Here is an 11,816-nt window from a genome sequence, read left to right as displayed (position 1 = left end):
AGTGTTAGCCTCAACATTGCTGGGCACAGGTTGGAAATGCAGATTCAAGAAAGTTCAAAACTGGAAAGCAAATTATTCAATTATTATTATTTTTTAAGCCAGTCTCATGATTTTTAAGCCAACTCCTGTGCTTTCTGGATCTCAACAGGACTAATGGTCTTAGCCAAATTTCTAAGGAATTGTGTCGTATGTTTGTGATTGAATTCTGCTCTAGTGAGGCAGAAAAGTCAACCTAGACCCTCAGCCTACTACCTGCCACTAGTACATCGAATAGATTTACTGAGGTTTCATTTCCTCTGAAAGAAAATATTACATGCCTTCACCAGAAATCTTCTTGTAGATAGTACTGTAATGATTAGCTACATTCCACTTTAAACTGTCATTAATATTCCCTGTATGTAATTAATGCCTCGAATTCTATGCAGAGGTATCATGACAACCAACCAGCTGTCTTTTGTTTTGTTTCATTGTGGTTCTTGAACCCTTGGCTCAGGTTATGTGCTTCTGGAATGTCAAATAAGGAATTTACTTTTCCATCCACCAGTTTACACTTTGCATGCAGTTTGATGGCATCTTGCTAATACAGCCTGGTTGCACTGTAATTCACCTTATAATCCATTGTATCAACACTGACTGTTCAATGTGCAACTTCCTAACAAGGTGGCTGGTGCCTCTTAGGGAGAGTGATATTTTAAAATGTCTGACCAGCACGCAGTCTGTCTGGCTTGAAGCTCCCAGCTGCCATAATTAGATATATCTTCCTTAACTAAATAAAGACAAAAGAAATACTCCACCTGGGCAAAAAGCTGCCTATCTTCTTCAGGACTGCTCTTCCACACTAGTGCCTCCCATGTTTCAAATTTGAGGTGTGCTGTTGAGTAATATGAAAAGCTTGTGCTGCCTACAGGTGTGCCGTACATGTCAGTGGAGGAGTGCTTACTTCACTTTGGGGCACTTCCAGTGCATGGATTGGATTCTGCTAATTATTTTACTTATTTCTTTTGATGCCTTGGATACAGCAGGAAGCTGAGCTGGCAGAAAGTGGGTCTGGCTGTTGCCTACACGACAGGCTCAGGATGCCAGAGTCCTCCTCCCAGGCCTGCCACTCACCTGTCATGAGTCCATGGACGTATCTCATGAATACTCTGCTCTAACTGCAGATGCAATGGAGATAACGGTACTTTTACAGAACCCTTTGAAATCTCAAAGTGAAGGTGATATAATAAAAGACATGATAAGATGGTCATTGTGTTCCTGGTGATGCACTTTGCTCTGGTGTTAGAGGTATGAGCCTCTTTTGAATAGATCAATGGTGAGTTCATAGTTAAAGCTGCCAGATTTTGTTCCAAAATACACCACATGAAATTCACAGCATGTCAGCAGATAGGTTTGGGTGAAATAAGGCTCTAAAACAGTAACAGTTTTCATCGGAGGTCCTTACGTAGATATATAGTAAACCCCTGTGAAGTGCCACTTGCAGGAGACCAGTTGGTAACTCACAGCGAGCTCTGCTGGATCTAAAAACCCCAAGAGCAAACACCATCTGCTGTCACTGTCATCAAGGGATTTCTCTATATAGCGCACTGACTAGGCATTTTTTCAGGTCTTCTGTCATCCCTGTGAGGTCTTATTCACATTGCCTAATGGAATATGTTTCAGTCTGAAATTCAGGGTGTTTGTAAATGTGATTGAGAGAAGAACTGAAAACTATTGTCCAAACAAGATTGAAAGTGCAAAATTTGTTTTATGGTCTCAAACTCTCTCCAGTCCCTTGAATGAATCTGTTCATGCAGACAGCAGCAGGCACATGCAACTTCGTACACAGATGTAGGAATATGGTTCTGCTGTTTAGAGGGAGTCTGGGAGTTTGCATTGACCTTCTTTGTAAAAGAAAGTTTGAAAACTAGGAAACAAGGAAAAATTGCTAAGGTAAATAAAATCTGACTAGAAAATAGCCTGGACACTCAACTTGAGGTCTACTGTTATCTTGGTACACCAGTGAGTGTTCGCAGTCATTCATCTAATAGGTGATTAGCTATGGTTGCTAAGATGTTGCCAAGAATGCAGGGGAAGCTCTCATCAACCAAAGAAAGGAGATTATGCAATTTTGTTTACTTCTTGCATTCACGATACATTTTAGGAAACAATCCACCAGACAGTTTCTTGCAAAAAAGCCCACCACCCTTTTTAGTATTTCCCATCCTTATTATACTCACTAATCAATGTACTAATGGTAAACAAGCACATGCGGCTCTGTGATATCATAGGAGAAAATCTCAGCTTGTAAAATGTAGGAATTCATAACTCCAACGGTCTCCAACTACAATTGTGACAGTGGGGCAGTCTGACCCATCTGCTACCAGAATGCATGTAGATGCAGGTACTTGATGTGTGCTCAAAGTGCTACCCAAGGGAGAAGTTTCGCTGGAGTTAAATTCAAATAAAGTTAAATTCAAATAAAATGAAAAAAAAAATCAAATAATTTCTGAGCTAGAAGCTAAGAATATCTCTGCTTTCAGTGTGCTGAAAAGGATAGATATAAGTAATGGCCTCAAGCTCGACCAGGGGAGATTTAGGCTGGACATTAGGCTGGACATTAGGCTGGACATTTAGGCTGGACGGTGGGTCTTGAGCAACAAAGCTGGTGAAAGGGCTGGAGAACAGGCCTTATGAGGAGCGGCTGAGAGAGCTGGGGTTGTTTAGCCTGGAGAAGAGGAGGCTGAGGGGTGACCTCATTGCTCTCTACAACTACCTGAAAGGACGTTGTAGAGAGGAGGGTGCTGGCCTCTTCTCCCAAGTGACAGGGGACAGGACAAGAGGGAATGGCTTCAAGCTCCGCCAGGGGAGGTTTAGGCTAGACGTTAGGAAAAAATTCTTTACAGAAAGGGTCATTGGGCACTGGAACAGGCTGCCCAGGGAGGTGGTTGAGTCACCTTCCCTGGAGGCGTTTAAGGCACGGGTGGACGAGGTGCTGAGGGATATGGTTTAGTGTTTGGTAGGAACGGTTGGACTCGGTGATCCGGTGGGTCTCTTCCAACCTGGTTATTCTGTGATTCTGTGATTCTGTCTCTTCCAACCTGGTGATTCTATGATTCTATGATTCTAAGTGTGGCATAAACTGGGCAAAATGTGGTAGATAAAATATGTTACAAAGATGCTCTGGTTCTGTCTCCTTCACAGTCTGTAAGGCTGTCATTGTAATTCCTGTTTATAGGAATTAAAAAACCTAAACATGAAAGATGAGCTTTATTTCTTCTTCATGCACCACCTTCAGCAGTGTTGGAAGCCACTACAACCACACTTATTTTGGAGAAGACACAGAGCAACAGCTGTAAAACTCACTGTTGTCAGTGGCTGACACAGAGCTGTGGATCTGCTGATGTAAAGTATCTGTTTTAATTTGTGGATTTCATATCATCATCTTGGTCGTGACATTTTCAGTATCTGCCACAGCTGGAACTGAACTGGTAATAAGTTCAAAAAGAAAGTTGTTGCTTCTGCTGTATCCGTAGCAGTGCTAGGCACGAAGATGGAGAAAAAAAAAAATTAAACACGGGAGAAAAAAATAGAAGAAGCCAAAGGTACGTGCAGAGAACAACCGACCAGTAAACTTGGGAGCATCACAAATGCAGTGTGAAAAGCTGTCCGTTAGTGCCATCTTGTGGGCCCAGAGCCACCCCCTAAACCAAAGAGGCAAAGATCTTCCCACCAAGGTGCAATCTCACCTCCCCATCCTGGCTTATAGCACAGGGACCTTCCATTAGAGGACAACGCTGAAGGTACAGCAAATATACAAGGCATGATACTCTACCTGGGGCATCTTGAGCAAACAAGATCTGTGTGTTGGGAAGAGGCATAAGCCCAGCATTTGCCTGGGACCCTCTGATCTTGTCTGCCACATCTGTACAGAAACCAAGCAGCAAATTCATCACAAGGCATAAGCAGACTCTTCAAATGTCTAACTACAGTGCTCCTAAAGGCTCATCAGTTGCAGCAATGGTCCAGTTGTCAAGAATTGGTATAAATATATATATATATTGTGTCTGAACCTGTGTAGATGGGAAAGCAGAGATGAATTGCAGAGGCTGAGCGTGGGAGGACAGTAATGGAGGGTGAGTCCCACAAGGGATTGCACTGGGAGTCAAAATGCCTTCCAAGCATCCACTGCAGTTCCATTTAGATTTCCACATGTAGCCTTTACTTTCCCACAAGGAGTCACATGACAGGGTCCTGCAAACACCATGACTAGCAGGAGTCCAATTTCCTACAGTCAGTCTCGTGTCTTGTGGCATGGCTGTGATTTTACCGTGACTTTACTACAGTACTGTACATCTTAGAAATTTATATAGTATTCTGCTAAAGATTTTGAGAAACAATGAATCTGCCGTATCCCTTGGTGTGTTATTTCAGTGGTCAAGCACCTGCATGGTTAAAAAATGCTGTACATTATTTCAGACATCAGTAAGTGTAAGTCTGTACTTCAGATATTGGGTAATCTTGTGCTTTTCTCTATGATTTAAACTGCCTCTGCTAGGTTAAAGCATTGCTAACAGTTAAAAATCTTTTCTGTATGCAATCACAATATTGATGCATCACACTGTTAAATACCCTTTTGTGTAGCCCCAGTACTACAGTAGGAGGTTCTAAAATCTCTCCAGGTACATTTGACTGGAGTAGGGAAGGGAGGAGGCTACCTTTTTCGAAAGAAATCTCTTTCTAACACTGACAGTCCCCAAGGTTACTCTGGCTGAAATCTGTCTCTTCCTATCCACAGATACTACAATTCCCTCATTTATTCTCTACCTGAATTGCCTTCATTTTTTCTCACTTCCTATACTCTTCTCTTTCAGGTCTGTACTGTTCTGCCAGCTGTAGCTATAACAACTGACCTAGTTACCAGTTTTACAGGAATTAAATGCTAATGTTTATAACTAAGTTAAAAAGGTTACACAGAATTTTAAAAAAGTATTTATTTCCTTATCAGGTAGATGAGGCTGAGGAAACTGAATATAAACATAATGATAAAGTAAGCATTTTGCACAAAGCAGACTCTTAACCTGGTGTATGTTGCCAGCCTTGTAAATGAGAAAGTCAGATTGCAATGAGTGACAGATGTGGAGTAACTAAACCGTGCAGTTTCTTGGCAAATTTATATACAGTATGACATTTGAGATATATTCAAAAATGTGCTCACCTAGTGAAGGCATCCCAACTGAAAGATCTCAGGTCTTTGCAAGAGTTAAACTCTCACTGCTTTCAGTGCTACAACAGGATACAGTTCTATAAAACTAGAGGCATTCTTGTGTCTGTTTTGTAGTAATGTTTACATTTTACAGAACATGGCACTTGAAATATTAACAACATAGTTATGACCTTCTTATTTCAGCAGATGTCTGCTGACTTAAAATCTGGGTCTGTTTTTAGAGCTATTTAACATGTTTGAGATTTATAAGAGTATGCATCTTTCATCCTACCGAAGTGCTAACAACCTTGAACTTTGCTTAAGTGGAGTGTGTTGCATTGTCTATTGCATAAAATTATATCCCTCTACAAGTAAGCAGGAGTTAGAGCAAGGAGCATCTATCACAGCCAGTGAATTTCATCAAGCATATCAGGCCACTGTTTATACCTCTACACAGAAAGTAATTTTGCCTCTATTAATATCCAGGCCTGCATTCACTTGAAGCAAAATCTAGAACTTGGAATTGAATGCAGCTGAATGCAAGGATTTTGGCACAACTGTCAACTCATGTGATGATACAAGTTGATCAGGTGATAGATGTATGAGGAAAAGTAGATATATAGGTATCATCCTGCCATAAAGTGCTAGTACTCTCTTTTGGCCTAAATTTAGTCTTTCTTCCCTATGAAAAGAGTGAAAAATCACTCAGCCTTTCAGGTACCTTCCCACACAGGAAAAGAGCTGGAGAAGCGAAATTGTATTGATATGTATAAAGGTGTAACTCCAAAAGAAGTTAGTAAGAAAGCTGTGTTGGTTAGGTGAGTACAGAACTGCTGGATAAAAGTGCAGCTTCTCATATTAGTGGGGGAAGAACCCTAAATAGCTTCATGAAAAGCATAATCCTTTGCTAACCCCCTCACAGCACGGTCACTTTCCCAATGAATCCACTGCCAACAGTGAAATGTGCACCTGGCAATCCTAACACCATATGTCAGGATCTGTGCTAAGAGATGTTAATTTAAGTGATTAAGGATTAACAGCTTGGCCAACAGGTGCACCTTCATGTGGACTCTATCGTTAAGTCAAGCATTCACCTAGAAAATATCTCTTAACAAAGAACATTGATGAAGAAAGCAGACAGTAGCTTCATACAGTCAGCACATCTCTTTCCTTTCTAATTCAAGTGCACCCAACTGATAGGGAGTGCATACGCTATGGTATAACAGCATCTAAATTCTGACTGGAAGGGTTGGAATGTTGCATAAAACCTCCAAGGGGTGTTCACAGGATGGGGTCTTTGATGTCCACTAACAAGTAAAACCCTCAATCCTAATCTTGGATATACCAGCTTGAATCTGAAGTTATTCCTCTGATTAATGTCATGGAGAACAGAATGTGCCCTGCAGCTGCTGGTTTTCTTCAGTAGTCAATAACAATTTATCATGAACTTCAAAAGGAACAGAAACGAAGTCAACATAATTTTTAGAATGCACCTCTTCACATTTGTACAATATTTTAAACGAAAAGCTATGTACAGACTTCCTGGGCTGGAAGGTACTACTGGATAACAAAGACCTGTTTTTGTGAAAAATATGCCTAGCTGTTAGCATGCTGTAACGCATAACCGTTATTATACATGTAATTATTATAATTGATCCAGTCATCTGCACACTGATATTCTGGATTAGGCTGGGTGTATGGATGATGATAAACTGTTTCTTTTCCCAAGAAATAAGATGGAGCAAGTCTCTGCAGAACAACAGCACTGAACTGGTATGTCAGCTTCCTTCGAATTTTGATGATTTCACCCGTTCTTCCGTAATTCCTTAGTGCTCTGGCCATTTTCTGATACGTCATGATCTTGCGGTTTCCCTTTCTTTCTCCCCACAGCTCTGCAAGTTTCTCCTTGTTTTTGGAGACAAACTGGAAGACACCATTGGGCTTATCCACCCACTGGATACAGTTTGCCATAGCAGGATCATACAGAGACTCATGGAGGTACTCAAACAGTCGAAGTTTTTTTCTACCTATTGAGAAATAAAGTACAAAAGGTCAGAACAGAACTCATACTTACTTTGAAAGATGAGCACTTGTCATATTTCTGGAAAAGATCTTAGCGGTAATTCTAAAAACCCACTACAACTTAAAAGATCATTATAAACTATTCAATGGAAGACCCACAACACAAATGGGATGATAGTTCTGAAACAGAGAGATCTATGTTGACAGAAAGGGATTTGATCGTTAGCTTTTCAAGAGCAGGTTATCTGGGGATCATGACAAATGTTTGGTGACTTCATTGTGTGGTAGATCTCAGAAGCCACTTCCAGAAGTTTTCATACACATGCAGTGCAGATCAAGGAACCCTCTGCAGGAATTTACATCCTCAGACATTGCAGAAAAGAGATTTGTGAGAGCAAGTCTGAATGTTTTTTAATAAACGCTTTCCCTACTTAATCAAAAGAGAAAGATTTTGAGATGACTCAATTTTGTCAGGTTTGCTTCAGGAATGTTTTGGGGAAGCAAGATAATCTCTGATACAAGAAAAAGTGAGTGGATGAGCAGGAAGAACAAACTAGTTTTGAACTATAAATCTCATCTAGTCAATAAGGAGCTAGACCTTCTGGTGTGCTGTAGTGTTCTAAAAAGGTGCAGAAGTGTCAACTTGCATACCGATGCAGAATAAAGCAAGCTCAGTACTGCACTATTTATCAGCTAACTAAGTGCTTCTCCCTACAGGTTCAGCTTTCAAACTTAAGCTTACTCTTGAGGCTTATTTAATTTCACTTGGGTCTTGTATATCCCTCTCTCTGAAGTACTTCCAGTTCCCTTCACAAAGCCAAGGCTGACCAAGAAGCTGCTGTAAGGAGGAAGAATTTAAGATTATGAGACAAAGAGGAACATTTTGCAGAAAGGGGAGTCTATGCAGAAGAACAGCTTCCACTTTAACCAAAGTGGAAACAAGCAGCTGCACCTAAAGTTCATAATGTCTTGCCTTGCACTTCTATTTAAAACTAGGAACGGCGGAAAAGTGCCAGTTGCTAAGGAACACTGAGGTCAAGCCAAGACATCTGTTAGGGATGACAGTAATTCTGCATCTGGTGGTAAGGAAAGTGGAGAGAAGTGACAGACTAGGAAGGAGAAGGGCCTAAAATCAGAGGTACTTTCCAAAAATCAATAAAGTTTCATTATCTAAATAAAAATTGGCATCTGACTAGAGGTACATATTCTACTAGAAAAACAAATAGTATTACCAAGAAGCTTAAAAGCAAACTGGTGAAGGATACCACCTGGTCGCAGTAAACCTCCTTATGTCCCCTCCAACCCAAATTATCCTATAAACCTATGAACATAAGCTAGAACAAATAAGCTCAGAGGTAAATCTGCAAACAACTGTGGACTGAGTCTCCGCTGGAAAATGATAATGTAACCATGTGTGCAGCAGCATCTGATTTCATGCTCTCTGTCCTCTTAGTTCAGCTGTCATTTCTGCCCAATCTTTTATTTCTAGACACATCATCTCTGGCTGATCTCTTGGTCCAAGAGGACTTACTCACTCTTATGTGTTAGTGCAGCTGTGCTTCTAGAGCCCAGCTGTTATCTCCAAATGCTACACAATGTGGATGCACCAGTTAGTCCTGGAGCAGCCTAATTCTCTTAGAGTGTATTTCATTCAGATACATTTCTCAAGTACCTGTCTTTGTTGTCTCCACTCACCAAGCTTAGTGCAGATCATGGAATGGTCTTGATGTGCATGAGCTGGACTCCTTTCAGAAGAAATCTAACTCAAAGATGCTTTCCAGAAGAGTATCAAGTCACTGCAGCTTTCAGAACTTGCAGCCAGCTTAAAGATTGCCCTAAATAAAGCCTTCTGAAACACTTCAAGCACAGAGTTTGGATCCTCAATACTGATTATTTCACCTACAGATCTATTCCACAGTACTTGCTGGTATACCAGAAACCTCTCATGTGTCAATAAGAGGCCAAGAGGAATGAATTTATTTAGGTATAGTGGAAATAGTCCCCCAAATCACCGTTTCTGGCAGGAATATCACTATGGACACAAAGAAACCCATAAAAGGATAGAAAAAACTCCCATAAGAATAGTTAGTCATTCTGAAAATTTATGCATCATGGCCTTCTGGAAAGCAAATTAATCATAATATAAAAGAAATACGAAATGAAATTTAACAGAGCAGTAACAACTAAAGGTGAATTCAGATACTGACAGGTAAAACTCGCCAGTGCCGCACTGCATAAGACTGCATTTCTGGATTGAAAAGTTTTCATGTGCAATGGTGAATTTCATGTACTAGAAGTACAGAACTTAAAAGGAGAGGCTACTCTTCCCATCATCCCAAGGAATTTGTAGTAGTAGTAGTAGTAGTAGTAGCAGCTATTAAGCAACAGAAACCACAGTGTTCAGCATCAATGGGAAGGGATGATAACAAAAACTGACACCATGTGGTTGAAGTTGAGGGAAGGGGATTTCAAAGAGCAGCAAAACCAGGAAGCTACTCAAAAAGACCACATGGTCAGAAGTAAGTACAACAGTTCAGAGTGGAAGCTGTGTAAATCTCATCTAGCAGAGTCATAGAAAAGATGCCAAGTCCCAAATCAAAGACAAAGAACGAATACAATGAACGAATGAAGTACTGTAATGACCAATGTCACCCAATCTATTTTTACAAAATTGATAGCTACTCAAATAAAGCATAAAAAATAGCTATAAAAATGCATAATGGAAGTGTCAAAAGCTAAGAGGCAATTTGAAAATTAAACAAAGAAAGGCATAAAATCAGGTGCAAAAATATTCATGTATGTGAATGACCTTCAAGGAAATCTCTCATTGTTGGACTACATGAACTAAAATAAGTTATTAAAGAAGATAAAGATGTTATTAATAGCTACATTTACTGCTCTTCATTAGACTTCATCTCAGATGATTTGGAGTGAAGCACATCTCTGGTTTGCTTTTCCACATACTAAATAAGAGGACAGAAAAAGATGACAACAGATTTATCTTGCCTTATGAGATTTAGCAGATAGGAATTTAACATTAGAAGTTGCATTCTAGCTACTATAAAATGTTAGCTTATTTTTTCCCATTAAAAGTAAAAAAATTGGAAAAAGAGAAAGAATTACTCTCCAAGATGTTTTTTGAAGTGACACAATGAACATATCAAGATAGGCTCTTTCTACTCACCTTTCCCTGCTTTTGGCTGGCCAGCAGCAGCATGCATCACTTGGCTTTCTGGAGTATTCTGCAGCGTATGGTAAACAGTCTCATCTGCATAAAAATCTGTGGCACTGTTCTTCAAGAATTAAGACAACAAAGGGTTACTAATAAAGTACATTCACTGAGGAAAAAGAAACTTATAGTAATTAATTGCCCAAAGTCTTCAAAATGCAACCTTTTATCACCTCACCCACGGAAGACTTTTCTCAGCCACAAAGGCATCCAGTGTACCATACCGGTAACAAGCAGCACCCATTTATGCCCAATTGGAAGGACTGCCCACGAAATTAAGAGGGGAAAAATAGAGTAACTGACTCATTCTGGACCTTCAACCCTTCTTCTGGAAGCAGAGGAGGAACAGCAGACTCTGTTTCCAGAGTTCGTAAAAGACAAGGGCCACAGTAGCCCCTACAAACTCTGTAGTTCCCCTGTCATATTGTTGCTAATGTGCTGGTTGAAAATGGACGTTTATGAAATCTATTTACCTGAAATTCTCTCTCCTGCAGTGTTAATTTTCCATTGCTCATGAAGCCCATACTCTTAGTGTTTTTAAGAATGAATATAGACTCTGGAGGCTGAAGCTGAGCTTAGAGTCCACATAATACAGCATTCTTAAAGCCAAATGCTGAGTAAGAAATCAAAGGTGTGGTACTTTCTCACAGGGGCAGAAGCTATGCAGAGGCTGGCAGTTGTTCTTTGCCTGTTCCCAGGTGATAGAAACCATTCCCCTTCTGTCCTAGTAGGTTTGTTTGTTACTTGTCATATTGGGTGATGAACCACAGAGGAGCATGAATCCTAGAAAAACACTACTAAACACGTTTTCCAAATATTTCCCGAGGCAGTTTCATCTGAGTCATTCCTGCCCAGACTGAATTTCTGTTAGAGTTAGCATAACTATTTGCCTTAGAAATCACAAATGCGCAGCCAATTTTCCATTTACGTCTGGGTCTGCTAGTGGTAATCGTTTCACTTACAACCACATTTCTCCAGCTATACCCTTGGTCCTCCGTAGATGGTGCTGCAGAGTAGCTGGGACTTGATCGGCAGTGGTGGTGATGGTTGATCATAGTCAGACAATTTTTATAACCTGAGAATCAGGAGAACGGAGCAAAAATTGAGTAAATGCAAGGGAGAGAAGAAGAGAAAAAAAACCCAGTGGCAAACAGCCTAATGTGCTGCTGGATCTGTCAAAAGCATTTATCCTATGGCTGCCTTCTAGATAATAAATCCTTCAGAGCCAAGATGTCGTATCAGTAAGTTATCCAACATAATCTGTACTGTTACTGCTAATCAAACCCTTAGGCTGGTTTTGTTTGTCTTCACAATGGAATGCAATATTTGTTAAGATAAAATGTCAGATATTTCACAGTATCGTGAAATAGTTTGGTTAATAGG

General features: G+C 40.3%; 1 protein-coding gene across 2 annotated transcripts in view; it reads right to left on the bottom strand.

Moving 5' to 3' along the window:
- Nucleotides 1–5,475: 5,475 nt before the first annotated feature.
- Nucleotides 5,476–11,816, bottom strand: part of SPIC (Spi-C transcription factor) — a 29,728-nt gene continuing 23,387 nt past the window's right edge. For both annotated transcript variants that reach the window (XM_069859278.1, XM_069859287.1), the window contains exons 4-6: nt 11,396–11,508; nt 10,389–10,497; nt 5,476–7,209 (exon numbers count right to left, since the gene is read on the bottom strand). In XM_069859278.1, the coding sequence (XP_069715379.1) occupies nt 6,779–7,209; nt 10,389–10,497; nt 11,396–11,508 (653 nt within the window). In that variant the 3' untranslated portion in view covers nt 5,476–6,778. The remainder of the gene's footprint in view (nt 7,210–10,388; nt 10,498–11,395; nt 11,509–11,816) is intronic.

Source organism: Phaenicophaeus curvirostris, chromosome 1 (assembly GCF_032191515.1).
Source record: "Phaenicophaeus curvirostris isolate KB17595 chromosome 1, BPBGC_Pcur_1.0, whole genome shotgun sequence".
Taxonomy (NCBI): Eukaryota; Metazoa; Chordata; class Aves; order Cuculiformes; family Cuculidae; genus Phaenicophaeus; species Phaenicophaeus curvirostris.
This window is presented reverse-complemented; position numbering and strand designations above follow the sequence as displayed.